A 15,814-nucleotide genomic window follows, 5' to 3' on the forward strand; every position below is an offset into this window, starting at 1 on the left:
GAGTTTGAAACCGATTGATAATACTGTAATATATGTATTATGTACCTTTTGATAAAATTTCTAATTTAAATGTATAAAATATATCGGTTCTGTTATTTTATCGATAACAATTTTTATTCCGCCCGAGTTCGATAAATTGTGTTTACATGTCAATTAATTATAATGGACGACGTAAGCTGCTGCATAGTTTAGAATTGAGTTACAAATGTTAAAGTGAAATTAAATAACCATATACGTATTATTTTATAATTCAGTTTAAGATAACTTTTATTTGAATACTATGATGTTTGTTTTCCAATTTAAATATGAATAAAATTATAATCACTGTATTCATTTACTGATATTGAAAATTCGACAATATTTCGTCATTATTTAATTCTTTTCTGGACGTAACTACGTGTAGAATATTAGTATATTATGTATTCGTTATTCGTATATGTATCAATAACTATCAAAATTAATCTTTTTATTATGGAATTCATTTTTGTTTTATTACTTTTGTAAACTGACGATTAGTATACAATATATATACCTATACATGTAGTTTTTAAATCTATTAACGATTGTATTAATTAAATTGAATTTTTAAAAAAAAAGTTAATTAAAAGGATGTTAATTGGTTATAAATAATAATAATAATATTTTATTAAACTATAATATATGAGTTATAATTTAAAAACTTAATTATCTCTGACTCGTGTATCTTATCCGTCTAATTTGTAAATAAAATCAGCTACTAATTGTTATTATTCTATTTGCTCTTAGGCTTATACATTTTTTTTTATCAAAACAGTTGTTCAATTAGAGTACATTTTATATTTATCGTTGTTGAAACATTTAAATTAAAATATATTATAATTTTACACGCATATATGTTTCCTTATTAATACCATAATTATAATAATAATCTTTTAAATTAGAAATGATTATCATAATAATAATGACTCCGGCGTGTTTAATTATTTCAAATTAAAGTTTATGTGTTAGCAGTAGTCAATATGTATGTCCGATTGCCTAATATCTAAAATTATGTTGTGTATTATATCGTTGATAGCTGATTCCGAGTATTTGAAATGTACGGTGAAATATCAATATTTAAGTTTTTTGTAATAAAACATAATATTAGTAAAACGAATAATATTATTTCTGTTTTATAAGACGGAAAAAAACATTTTTCAAAACGTAATAAATGGCATATAATATTCAGTCTGCGAGTATGTTAGGCCAGCTGAAGCAGCAAACTAGCAGCTGACGATGACGGTGAAAAAACAATTGAAGCAGCCAATACCTTACATGTAGAGATGTAATATAAAATATTATAAATCATATAGAATAAAATTATTCTTAAAAAATTTAATATTCAATCGAATCTCATCAACGTAATGCGTATAGTTTATTATAATGATAACAGCAAATACCTATACGTATATCGTTTGCTGGAAATACTAGTATTTTTCATTATTTCTATAAATAATGATATCTCATATAATAATAATATATTATACTTAATAGTAACGCATGTATTTATATTATCTAAACGATTTAAGAATAGGTAGTTTGGCACGAGCGTAAATCACACATTGACGTGTACCTACAGCCAATCAACTGCAGACTTCATTCGTGCACTTGGTGCGACTAACCTACGCTATTTTATTTTTTCAATATTTCATTATTTTCTTTTTTTTAGGCGTTTATCATTTTAGTTTTGTATTTGCTTTGTGCTACGGAATTGTTTGACCCCGCGTCCCATCGCGTATCGGTGTTTAACAGTACTCCGATTGGTGTTTTCACGTGAGCGAGTGAGTGCCAAATACGCGTGATATCACAAAACAATAAACTATTTTAGTTTTAGATTTTTTTACCTACAATGCCAAATTTATGAACATTCCATGCGCACAGTGTAACACATCACAAATTCTTGCTAGACGTTTTTCTTTTCTCGAGTCCCTACTTTTAGCGTAATATCGCATATTCAAAAAAACAATTTTGTGAACAGCATAAACTTTTCAAGACCCAACGGTTCGTTTGATGTATTTGATATTTTATCATATATATATAATATTAAATTGCGTGTTTCTTCTTATCATTCTAAAACAATAATCCTTTCAATATTCCTTTTCATTCCACTTGTTGAGATTATAACCCTAGTCACTGTATGCTTCATTCCATTAATAATGTGTCTCATATCTTAGACATAAGGACTAAGATGTGTATTGAGTTGGTATATTAGTATAACTGAACTTAATTGCACTTTATTTGTTATTAAATAATAAATATTATCTAAGTCTAATCCTATTATACGTTATAACATTATGCTATCTACTAATAAAACTACTCATTGGGAATTATGAATAAAATAAAAATATTATCAAAACATTCATTATAGAACATTTTAAAAAGTCACTGATTCTTAACGTTTTCTCTATTTTTAACTGCCATATAATTTATTAGTTATCACTATAAATATAAAAATAGTTAGTTGTGTATATGTGTATATATTTAAATATACATACATACAATATGTTTTAGAAGTCCTCTATCACCTATAAAGTATTTCTATGATAAAATTAAATAAAGTGTTATGTCATTTAGTTTTTCTTAATTTTTCGAGATAAGAATGAACGATCATTTGTCTCCGTATGCAAGACTGTCATTTTGTTTTCAAATGGGAACCACTCGTTTTATAGTAATTTTTTATGGATATGATACATTTTACAAACAAAATGTTAATATACAAAAATCAAAATTAAAAAAAAAAAATTTGAACAGGTTTAGAAGAGAATAATATGATGTTTTAAAATTAAAATAATTGATAATAGTATATAAAAACTATATAGTATGCAGAAAATATAAGAGTATAATAAGAAATAAACTAAATTATTTTTTGTCACATTAATTACGTTTATTCATGTTTTATATAAAAATTAATTGATTTTATTTTTAGAATTGTTATGCAAAGACTATATAAAGATATTATCTGTAGTACCTATTTACAGTTAATAACATGGAAATTACTAATTTAAATTTGAATTTAGATAGATTAACATTTTTAATAAATGCAACTAATTAATAATTTACAATAAAAATAAATGGTAGCTATAATTTTATAAAGAGAATTTTGTATTACTACATGATATTTCTAATTAATCTAGGTGGATATTCAACAATACATTTGATATATTTATTTATATTATAAAAAAGTTATCTACTTTAAAATTGTAGTATGTTAGTATTTTAATATTTTCATTGCCAATTCCCATAAACTTTTAGTAATTAGTTATAAAAAAAAAAAAAAAATTGTGAAATCGGAAGTATAGCTAGGTAATAATTATTAGTTATGATAAAACAATAAAACATATACCTATGTGTTATGGATTTTGGTAAATTCGATAACAAGCGCATAAAAAACAGTTAAAATTGCTTTTTAGTATACATTTTGAATAGTTTTCAACAAAAATCCCATTGAATTATTATGATTACTGAAGAGATCATATTTGGTTCTTAATATTACAGTAATAAGTCTACATAATACTATTGCGTAATAATAAAAATACTAATTTATACATGTTTGGTATCGTGTCTTAACCTAAATCTCGCTGGTTATTATTCACATATTTGATGTCCACACCAGAAGTAATTTTGAATTGTTAGTTATATATATAAATTTAATAAAATATAATATACATACTTATATACCTATTTAGAAATTTTTTCTGATTATTTTCCTGTGCCATACTTTAAAGAAATTATCATATTAGGTATATTCATATGTCGGTTTATTGTTTTATGAATCCAATTTAATAATATTATTCAAGTAACTTATCTCAATGGGACACGTTTGAATGCAGTGCCCATAAATCTAATTCCTAATCAGACAACCAGTGTTTGCTATAGTTTAATAGATTTTATGGTTTATACTTTATAGGTACCTATTACGTTTGCATAACAACCAAAAAGTGGAAGATGTATAAAACTGATGTTATTTTGCCTATTTTAAACGCCTGAAAATAAATCATGTAGATTTATTTTATTCATAAAATTTTTCAATTAAAAGATTGTAAAGTCGTAAAGGTATTTCAGCATTGACATTACATAATAACAATAATTATAGTAATTTAGCAGTCGGGGGAGGGGGCAGAATTTAAAATGTTCTTAATACTGTCATTAAGATTGTAAGTTATTTTTAGTTTCGCATTTTTAAATTTAATTTTTTTGTCTGGCAACAAGACGATGAACTAGATTGCTTATTAAAAAAAATTTTCCAAATATTTTCATTTGTTTTGGGTCGAGAAGTTGTCAAGTGAAGAGATAGTATTGTGTATGGGTTATAATAATAATGATGTTAAATATTATAACTCAAGACTCGAGTCATGGTTATTAATTAAATAAATTGTATGAAACGAATAGTATTATAAAAACACACGATCGAGAATTAAATTAATTTCCACTCAAAAAATGCGTATAGAGATTACTGATATACTTAAAAATGTAGTTAGGCAATTAAATTTAGTGATTTTGATTAATCTGAAGTGTATAATTAATTACGTAATAAATAATAACTAATGGACATAATGTTTATAATTTAAAAATGCAATTTTTGTAAAATAGTAACTACTAGGATTTAGAGTACTTACTATTTATTTTTCTTCGCTACAGTTATTTTTCATGAAAAATCGTCATTGGTTCGATAAAGATAGTATTAAGTGGTATTATGTAATGATATTTATTTCAAGGGTGTTATTAAATTTTTTTTTAAACTGATTAAATGAAGCCGAGAAACCAAATCATCAATAAAACAAATGCATTGTTTTGTTTTTCTAACAATAAAATAAAACTTATAAACTGTCTAATTGATAAAATAAATACCTACCTAATAATATAAAAACCAGTATAACTGATAAAAACAAAACTCAATAATTTGATTCTAGGTATAAATCTTCTTATATCGTATTAATAAATGTCATAGCATATACTATTATGTAAATATTATTTAAGATTAAGAAAGTGACACTCAAACCATCACTATATAATAAATATGCAATTTATTGCGTCCTCAATAATCATTCTGTGAGATTCGTTAAGTGTGTTTATCATATTTGTTCTCTTTAATAACGTATGTATGTGTTCAAATTCTGAATTTTGGAATAATTATGTTTACATTTAGATCATATTTTCAAATACTACCTATTTACTAAGATTTTTATGTTATTTAAGGCATCCTATTGTGGTACAAATATATTTTTTTGCAAATGAGGTCTAACCTTCTTTACTTTAAATTGTATGGCAGTCAATTTATAATTAAAAATGTTGATGTATACCTATTTCTTGAAATTAAAACGAGTAATTTCAGAATTATTAAATTGTATGTACTATCTAAGTAGAATGTTCATATGATAATACTATAATAGGTTTAGAATATATATTGAATTGAAAGTTTAGTATATTCATGATTAATATACCACAGTTGTAAAAAATAATAAAATAAAACAATAATTGTTGGGTAGGTACCTACATGAAAATATTGCATATCATATTAATATTTTTTTATAGACATTATTCAGGACTGGTATAATTACAACAATAAGCTTAATAACAAAGAAACTACTAATTTGTATTACTTGCATTTCAAAAAAAATGATATGCATTACAATTTACAGTAAAAATAGTTGATTCTTATTTAATACAAATAAGTATGTATCAATACGAAAAAAAAGATGATAATAATCTATTCATTTGAAAATAATATGGTCTTTAAGTGTAGGTACTTGAAAAGTATGAAAATTAATATTTTGTTAAATAAATTATAAAAGAATAAAACGAGCGAAATCATGGTTGGTATATATTACAGCATTAATGTGTTGTATAATATATGATGAGTTATAATATTATAATAATGCAGGTAAACAATTAATATAGTTAAATACAATCGTTTTATTAATATTAAATACCCATTAACAGAGGTCATTTTTGAAACCAATGATAAGCTTAAAATTAAAACGATATATAACATTATTATCATATAATTCTGGGTGTAGTCAATTTGCAATATTGACAATATTGATATTGTAATTTCGTTAAGTTTGATAAATAATTTTATTCATTTGTTTTGTCAGAACTCGATAGTGTGAATTTTTTAAAAACATTTTTTATATCCAGGTATACGAGAAGCTTGGCAACGAAGGCGTGTGCGTGTTTTTCAGATAAACTTTATAAAATTTCCTGTAGTACTCGGATAATCTGTAGAATTTTGGAAAACGAGTGCAATACCACGTACGTTTTCAATCGTATTTCACAAACGTCCCAAACAATAATTTCAGAACGTTCATAAAAATAAAATATTACCATACCAATTTTCGGATCCAAATTGTAAACAAATATTACAATATAAAGATATTATACCTACGGCCTACGACTCGGAAATGTCGGTCTCAAGTGTTTGAGATTTGGGTGCGAAATGTTTTCGATGTTAGGCAATAACCTCATTAATTCCATATTCAGAACGCACACGTTATATTCGTTATTCATAAATAGTAGATACACCAGTAACTAACTTGTATCATATTATAATTGTACAAGGTGATTTTTTTAAAGCTTAACGTTAATTTTTTGAAAAATATTAAGTAATATTTTTGAAAATACTTTTTACATAATTAGAAGTCATTATAAAACAACATTTATGAATATAAATTATCGTTGTTTGCCTTGGACAGCACACATTTTTAATTTCATATTTTTAAATTTAATATTTTGTTGACAATTTCAATATTTTAAAAATTAAATTTCGAACGAATAGTTAATTAGTTATTAATTTATTATGGCACGAAGCCAATATATATAGAGAATTCAAAAATATAGTTAATATAATTCAAAATGAATGATAATAAATATAGAAATTGTAATAAGAATATTATAGAAATAATATAAATTATAAAAATAGCTTAATATAAACTATAAAGTATAAAATACAATTTGACATAAATTAGTATAAGGTTTATTAAAAACTTTCAATAATATTAAAATATATTACTATCACAGTGATTATGCTTAGAATCAGTGGTCATCCAAAAGAGGGGGGTATCACTACAATTTTTTTTTAATTTATTATAGTATGTTGTTTTGTCACAAATAAATTATAATGATGAATGATAATTAAATATTAGTGGTAATTATTTACTTGTGCATAAATAAAGTAAAAAAATGTGTAAATACACTCTCTGTTAAACTAAACTCCCGAGTAGGTATGCTTTTACATAGAAGTACAAATTGGGTTGATGAAACAGGCAAAATTACGCATGAGATGAGACAGAACTTTAACATTAATCTGGGAGAGGATTTCGAGTAAATCTATAAGACCCATTTAGGATACTATTAAGAAATTAATGGGCAAAAGATGCTCAACGATCGGTAAACGATGGAAACTATAAGAAGGTTGAAACTATTGAGTAATTATATGGTAGATAAATTAAACCTAGTCTAAAACCCCTAAACGCACCAATATTAGTTCTAAGCATTTAAAATTTTGATGAGCGAAATAATGGAACGACCTTTTGCTAGTTAACCTATACTGGTTAATACCCATTAATATACCCATTCTGCTTCTGCATATCTAAACTTTGAAATATGTCTACTGATATTTATAATTTATAAATAATTTTAATTATTCGTTCGAAATTCGATTATTACACATTTAAATTCTCAGAAAAAAGTCTGCATCAAAATATGAAGTAATTAATATATGCAGCTTTAAATAAAAAAAAAGTAAAATATACTTTTTTTCAAAATGTTGTTTGGTAATACGTATTATATCCTCTTAAGCTATGTTAAAAAGTATTTCAACAAAACGTTAATACTTTTATTGAAAATAAATGTTTACCTACCTTTAAAATAAGCGCTTTGTAAACCTACACGTTACGTTAATCATAATAAACCCACTCGAACGGAGTTTACAAAATATATTTAATCATGTATTGACATAATATAAGGCGACCGATCGAATATTCGTGTTGGACGTAATACGTGGTGGGTACTGCTTAGATGTTTTTTCCGCATCATCCAACGATACCGACGCGTTCTAAATAATTGAGCAGGTCAAAATAAAGTCAATAATATAATATACGTTCAGGTACATTTTTTGTTTACTGTATAGCCCAATATTGATATAACATTATTATTGTATATCATAATATATGTATCACCTTTGACGCGCATGCACACGAGGAAATTTGTTTTGTTTTTTGTCCTGTCCTTTGGTTTTTTACAGTTTAAATTACCTAAAAGATTATTCAGATTATTCACTATCATATGTAATATGTAGACGTGTAGTATGCAATATACTTTTACCACGATCGTTGAAAAGTACATTTATATATTATTTTATTTATTTTTAAATATTAATATTTCAATTAAGTAAGTTGGTCCTGCTGTTTCTCTGGTTTAACTTCAAGGTGACGTAATCTTTAAATGAGTTTATATCAAAAAACGTGTTATACTATAATTTAACTAATAATTTATGACATAATTGTTGTCACTATTTGGCCATCGAAAATGATGTACTTATTCCAATAGTTTTAATATTTGTAGAAAAAAATTTAAATTTTTGAGAAATCTCGTATCTAATTAATTCGCTGTGATAAAAATTCTATCTAAGTGATTAGTATTATTTAAAATATATTTTTTTTCTTAATGATACGTACGCTTTATAATAGTAGAAATAAAAAATAACATCGCATCATTAAAATGTCAGCTCCATAATAATATTATAGTATATAATTTATGATGAATAAGTACAACGACCGCGATGGTTCGTTGTATAACAGTTTATAGATAGAATTAAAACGTTCGTCTTCGATGCGAACTCTTCTGTATATCATGTTTATATTATTTTTGTAATGACTTCTAGCTGATAACCGATGATGTACCTACATATTATATTATAATTAGTGCAAATACGAGAAATTTCTTCGGCTGTCGAAAATTTATTCGCTTTTTATTACTGCAGGTCAAGTTATAATTTTATCGGATTGTAATAACTATACATTTATAGCGTTGGCCGCGGTTCTGCTATCCAGTTGTAGTTTATGTAGGTAGGTATTTGAAATTATTATTACCATTAAATCGTGTAAACATTTGGTGTGAAGCAATATTTTTCTCATTTATAATTTCGCGGTTGCTCAACATTTAATAACCTATATATAATATTCCAATAACGGTACCTATACTGACTAATGACTTTAGATACTCATATAAATATATAATATATAATGTAGGTAACTTTGAAAACGTATATTTTAACGTATAATTTTACTACATTATTGTGTCTTAATCGTTTCGTCAACATTGACCACATAAAACCTATAAACAGAAACGGTATATTTGGGACGTTAATAATAATTTAATAATTTATAATACGTCTTGATGCGTCTTGATTCATTTGCAATAGGTACTTGGTTAATGCAGGTACTTGTATTCGACAACGAGACAAAAAAAAAAAAATAATAATAATAAAAATACTGGTATATGACCGAAACCAAAAAGTTTAACACAAAACCTCGATGACCAGCAGGAAGAAAATCGCACAACGTCGTCGGCAGTATCATCACAACGATAATAATACATTAGAATATTGTAATTATTATCTATTTTATATTTCGTGCCCGCGACGAACGGGTTTTCAACCGTTATTACGTATATTATACCAAAGCGCGTAGGGTGGTACAACTCACGATCTCTCGTGTAGTAATAATTTTACGAATATTGTCTGCGTTATATGTCGTTAATAAACCTACGACCAATGACGACGGCGACGCAAAAGTGTAACGTGCATTCTTGAAAAAAATTAGGATTTAAAAAAAAAAAATCGTCATTGGCAAAAAAATAGAATAAGAAATTTCACCTACTCCGGTGAAAGTATTACGATACTCAGCCTGCACACACACACACACACACACACCTAATAATAGCGTTTCGTGAACTCACCGTCGTCACGTCACATATCCCGGTTAAGGTCGTTGACCGTCTTTCTCTCGGGCGGCGGCGCGCAACCGAACCGAACCGAGTTTGACCTCGTTTCGAAGGGGAGAGAAGAAGCCGAGTGTACCTATTGGAACAGTACGAGTGGCAGAAAGACGTGCGCGAGAAAGAGGAGGGAAATGAGAAGGGGAAGAAGGAATAGAAGTCAAAGAGCAACGAGGAAGAGGAGAAGAAGCGGAAAAAAAATACGCACTACCGGAACACAATGCGCGAACCACGTCATCGCTCTCCGTCCGCGTATTATAACAATGAATATAATACTTTGCGCACATAATATATATTATTATGTTACATATTATTATATCCTAAGACGGGACCGTTTTCGAGACCGGACCAAACGACAATGTTTGCATATTGTGTTGCTGCTCCTCTCGTCGTTACAAGCACACGTATTTGCATATACGGAATGAGACGACACCGTTCCGACGTCTCCAAACGTAATATTACTGCATAATTTCGGTCGCCGAAATCGCTTTTGACATTTCTTCCGTCAGCTTGTATACTATTGTTACCGAGCGATATATAATATTATTGTGTAGGTTATAACACGACTTCTTTATCGGTATTCGTAATCGCACGTCGGCTCAACGGTAAACGGCTTGTAGGACCCGTTTCGAACGTTTGAGTTTTATAAACATTATATTCGTATTAGTCCGCCAAAAACTGTGAGTCACGTCATAGCAATATTCCCAAGGGCTATGCTCCCGAATCGACTCGAACCCGAACACACGGCGCAAAAACCCGTGGAAAAAATTCAAACGCCGTACCAGTATAATCCGAATGATTTATTTTCAAGTAACACCTGCTGAACTGACCGAAATCCGAATAAAAATGTTCGGTCAACTCGAATAAATGCAAACACTTTTTTTTTTTTTTTTTTAGTTTACAAATTCGAAGAACGATTTAAAACAAATTATAATATAAACGAGAAGAATAATTTATTACGCTATCAAATATAGATACTTATAATAATATATTAAACGCGGTAACAACAAAATAAGCTAAACACACATAATGGGTGGGAGGAGGTTAGGTCAGGATCTTTTAATTTTTCTCGGGTTAACATCGGAACGACTCCCACGTATAACAGTTATTGTAACACCCATGATAAACGTCTGTTTGATTTTTTTTTTTTTTTGTTCTTGCGTTTGGATTGCAATTCGGATAGTATATGCAAAGCGTTGATTGCCCGTTTGTAGATCGTGTCCCGGCTTATATATAGACACCTCACACCTCATCTAATCCGAGATAACGCCGCGTCGGTTTTCACGTCCGATACGAGACAATAATAATAATAATAATTATTATTATGATATTATGTTCTCGGCGAAATTATAGCCGACTCGTATACACGTATAATATATCATATAGTCGCGTATTATAGGTACGTCATAATAATATACAATCGAGACGCGTGAAATACGACAGAAAATGATAATCGCCGTTCTCTCGAATCTACGGGATTACACGCATTATCATCAACGGACAAAGTATTACAATATATAATATTATATAGTGACCGCTAAATCGTATAAGAAATCGCACGTGTATCGGTTATTATTTTGAATAGCTGACGCGTCTCGCGCGTATAGATAATAACGCGTAACACTCTATCGTCACATATCGCACGTTGGGTACCGCGTGTTTATAATATTATTATCTCGTATTATTTTATACTCGTGTGTGTAATTATTATCATCATCATCGTCGTCGTCGTCGTCATCGATATTATTATTTATTACGGTCGTAAAGCGCGTACGGATCGAGCCGCGGAGGGACGCGCCGCCGTCATCGGATTTCGCGGACTAGATATCTACTACCGGGTCGTCGACCCGAGTTCGCCACGTTCGTTCGCATAATATTATAGATTAATACCTACTATTGTCGGCACTCGCCACCGCCGCCGCCGCCGCAGACGGTTTGTTTTCTTCGATAATTTTCTCTCTCTCTCTCTCTTTTCTTTACGTAAACGACGCGTTATGGAGAAAACGTTCTCCCGCGGTCGTCGACGCCTGAAGAAAGTCGGCCGTGAAAGTATGTACCATATATATATATATATTACGATGTTATATATTATCCGTGTCAGGCGTGTTATACGTGAGACCCCGGTTCAAGTTCAAAGTCCTAAATCGTTATGGCATCGATTGTCGTCGTCGCGCGTCGGCGGCGGCGGAGGCTGTCGACGACGACGACGACGACGCTGGTCGCTAAACGGATTGAACCGTGTTCGGCAACGAATTTATACTATATTATATTATATCATTATTGATGATAATACAAATTAATAATATTTTATATTAAACCAATATGAAATATATGTATATATATTTTGTTGGTTGTATTATATTAAAATAATATTATATACTTTTGCAAGTATAATATATTTGAATAACCGATCGTACGTACTTCATTACAACTCATAATATTGACGCGTTGCACATTTTAAATATTTGTCGTTTGTACATGATTTTTGTATTAATACCTATTAAATACAATTTTATTGTAGTATGCTATACAAAAACAATAAATTTATATCAATATTATATTATGTATTCTTTTTTTTTTTTTAGTTCTCCAAGATGAACAACCCGGAAAAGAACAACGTGCACTCTTATTGGCTTACTTTCAAAATGATATGTTTGACGTTCTGCGTGGTAATATTCATGGCGAAGGTATTAAATTTAGATTATTTGTATACGTTAAAATTGCTCAATTATTATAACTAAACGCTCGGGAAAGTCGAAAAGCGCCTTAAAATCCATCTATAAAAATTAAAAATATATAAAAATTGTAATAAATATACTGATTTTAGGAAGATTTTCGTTTTAACTAAGCCCAAAAAAAAGCATTGAAAATTTTCACTCATTTTGTATAACTACCTAATCAAAAAGAAACATAAACTAAAAATTAAAAACAAAAAAATGATGGCAATTTATAAAGAAGAAATAATTGTACATTATAAATAATTCAGTGTAGTAAAAATATTAGTTTTTAATTATTTAAAAAAAAAATACATATATATAAATTATAATAGCTCAGCCCAGGAAAACCCTCTACAAAAAATCATTAATAACCTCCTACATACGTGTTATTTATTTATTTATTATTTATTATAATATAACAATCGATATTATGTTGCTATAAATATCATCGTGACATTGTCTGTCATACGTCGATCGTTTTGGACCGTGTACGGTATAAATCTTATAGTCTATTCTATATATTTTACAGAGTACTAACTCTTATTTTCGACGCGTTTCTCTATTTATCAATGACTGCGATGTCTGCACGTAAATGCATAATGCACTTATGTGACGCAATTAAATTAAAACAATATCCACGTGCCAACAACAACAACAATAATAATTATACTATAATTCTTAATAACACTTCTAAGTTCTAACAGTTCTAACGTCATGCTGAATTTATATAATATACCAGTTCACCATATTTATTGTATACCAAGTATATACCTCAAATACCTATAAGGTACACACACCCCGTGGCATGATGTGTCATTAAAATTATTTCTACTACGATGTTCCATGATATATTATGATACTCGAATTGAGTGGATTGGCGATTAATCGATTTTCATCAATATGACCACGTAAAACGACTAATACAACGGTGCCAATCGCCTGACTCCTCCTGGGACTATTTTTTAAATTATTATTTTTGTATGTGAACGTATATAAAATATAACTGTTATTAACAGTAAATACGATATTTTAAAATATTTAAAACACAACAATAATACAAATAAGTGTCCTTGAATAGCTTTGATAAAACAACTGTAAGCGAAAGAAAACGATTTTGTTTGTACACTGTTTGTATCTTTCTTCCCTTTCGTTTACCTTTGAAATTGCCACAAAACTACTACTAGCTACTACGATACAGCAAATGTCTAATCCACGATTGTTTTTTTTACATGTACATTTTTTAGACTGCGACTGGCATGTCTCAAAATTTCACGACCAGCATTAGCCACAATGGGTCCCAAAAAATCGTATCAACGTTTCCAATGAACGACTTATTACCGTTCGCCGGTACTCCGAATTCCATTTACCATGAAGCTATAAAAACCTGCTCGAAAGTCACTGAATTCGTGATAAATTTATACAACGAAGAATCTGAATCAGTAAAATCGTAAGTATTATAACGTCTGTTTACGCTATTGCGAATACCTATATAGTATATATTATAACATTATGATGAAGCTCGAAAAAGTTTCGTAAGAATGGAAAACTTCAGGCCTGAGTGCCTGACATGTTGTGTATAATCTTTGGTATTTGTATATTTATAATTATAATAATATAATGACCACTTGGGGGCAGGTATCCATGTCGTTAAACGTTACGCAGTAAAACGTTGCTGTTGATTTTTCGGGTGCAAAATGAAACTGAAAATTGGAACGATCACTGTATTTATTACGTTTGCTCTTATTAATGATTTGCTATTATAACATGGTCATTCTATAAATCGTATACACAATAAAAACGAATCGGTCGGTGACAACTCAACAAACGCTCTCGCATCCATCACGTGCCTATCATACTATAATATTACATTATTGTGATTACCGTCACTTGATGAGATTAATTATGTGGGACAGAGTAGAAAGTAACGTCGAGTGCCATTAAGAGTAAACGAGGCATTTAAAATATTATATTATTATAATAACACCATGAAAACGAGAATAAAAACGCATAACTTAAAACGCAGAGACTCGCTGCGGGGTAACGCACTGCTCGAGACGACATGGTTGGTCTTCGTCGCGGGCACTCGTCTCGCTCCGCTTAACCAACCAACAAGCCAGTGTCGGATATGATTATCGTGATTTAAATTTTTTTTGTTTATCGTTCATTGTTTTCAATTTTTCGAATAGGCTTAATTTTTTATCTTTCATCAAAGTCCAAATATGTACGGATTTTCAAATACAATCTCGAGTGCACATTTACCGTATAGGCAACATAGAGTTATTAAATGTAGTTTGTGTAGTATTGAGAATTTATTTAGGTATTTTCAATGTAAATGTTCATAGTCGTGAAAAACTGTCATTTTTATTATATAATAATATGTAATAATTATAATAAAATAAATAATAATATAAATATCTGCTATTGATTTTATGATTTTCTTCGATAGTCAAAGTGGATTTTTTTTTAAATTTAAATTTTAATAAACAATATACATAATATTATAATATAGCGATGTCAAAAATCATAATATTATGTTCACGTTTAATTTTGTTAATTTGTCAAAATATATTAAATAATTGTATTTATATCTATAGCAAATTATAATAAATGTATTAAAACGGAGTTACTTATCCAAATAATCTTACTAAGGGTTATCAGGTACTCAATTTATACTTGAAACGCTTGGAATTATATGATATAGTATAAAAGGGCGAAATTGACGTTTTAATTATTTTAAGTGGAAAAGAGAAGAGAATTCGGAAAAGTCGTTTTCCAACTATTTGAAATTACGTTAAAAAATAAATAATTTATGGCATGGTCGCGTGAAACCTAAGTAGGTATACAGTAATATAGATACGAGGAAGCGAAAAAAAAAATAAAGGAACCAATAATAGTTAGTATCAGTTAGTACACGTCAGCCTATCTGGAGAATGATATAGGAATAAGTTATATAAGTGGTACGATATTGTATAGGATTTTGCACGAAAACAAAGGAAAAATAAGTCATTATACTGTTTGTAGTGATTAAAATAATTACTATTGGTAATATTAATATAAATAATAAATTGCAGAAAACGTTGGTA

At 28.5% G+C, this 15,814-nt stretch overlaps 1 protein-coding gene across 3 annotated transcripts in view; it reads left to right on the forward strand.

Moving 5' to 3' along the window:
* LOC114131789 (uncharacterized) overlaps nucleotides 1-15,814 on the forward strand; it is an 89,052-nt gene that overhangs the window by 29,368 nt on the left and 43,870 nt on the right. For all 3 annotated transcript variants that reach the window (XR_007605468.1, XR_007605469.1, XM_050205156.1), the window contains 2 exons: nucleotides 12,600-12,701; nucleotides 13,976-14,178. Coding sequence is in view for 1 of the 3 variants with exons in the window: in XM_050205156.1 (XP_050061113.1) it covers nucleotides 12,609-12,701; nucleotides 13,976-14,178 (296 nt within the window). In the remaining 2 variants the exon portion in view is untranslated. The remainder of the gene's footprint in view (nucleotides 1-12,599; nucleotides 12,702-13,975; nucleotides 14,179-15,814) is intronic.

The sequence above is a fragment of the Aphis gossypii genome, chromosome X (assembly GCF_020184175.1).
Source record: "Aphis gossypii isolate Hap1 chromosome X, ASM2018417v2, whole genome shotgun sequence".
Taxonomy (NCBI): domain Eukaryota; kingdom Metazoa; phylum Arthropoda; class Insecta; order Hemiptera; family Aphididae; genus Aphis; species Aphis gossypii.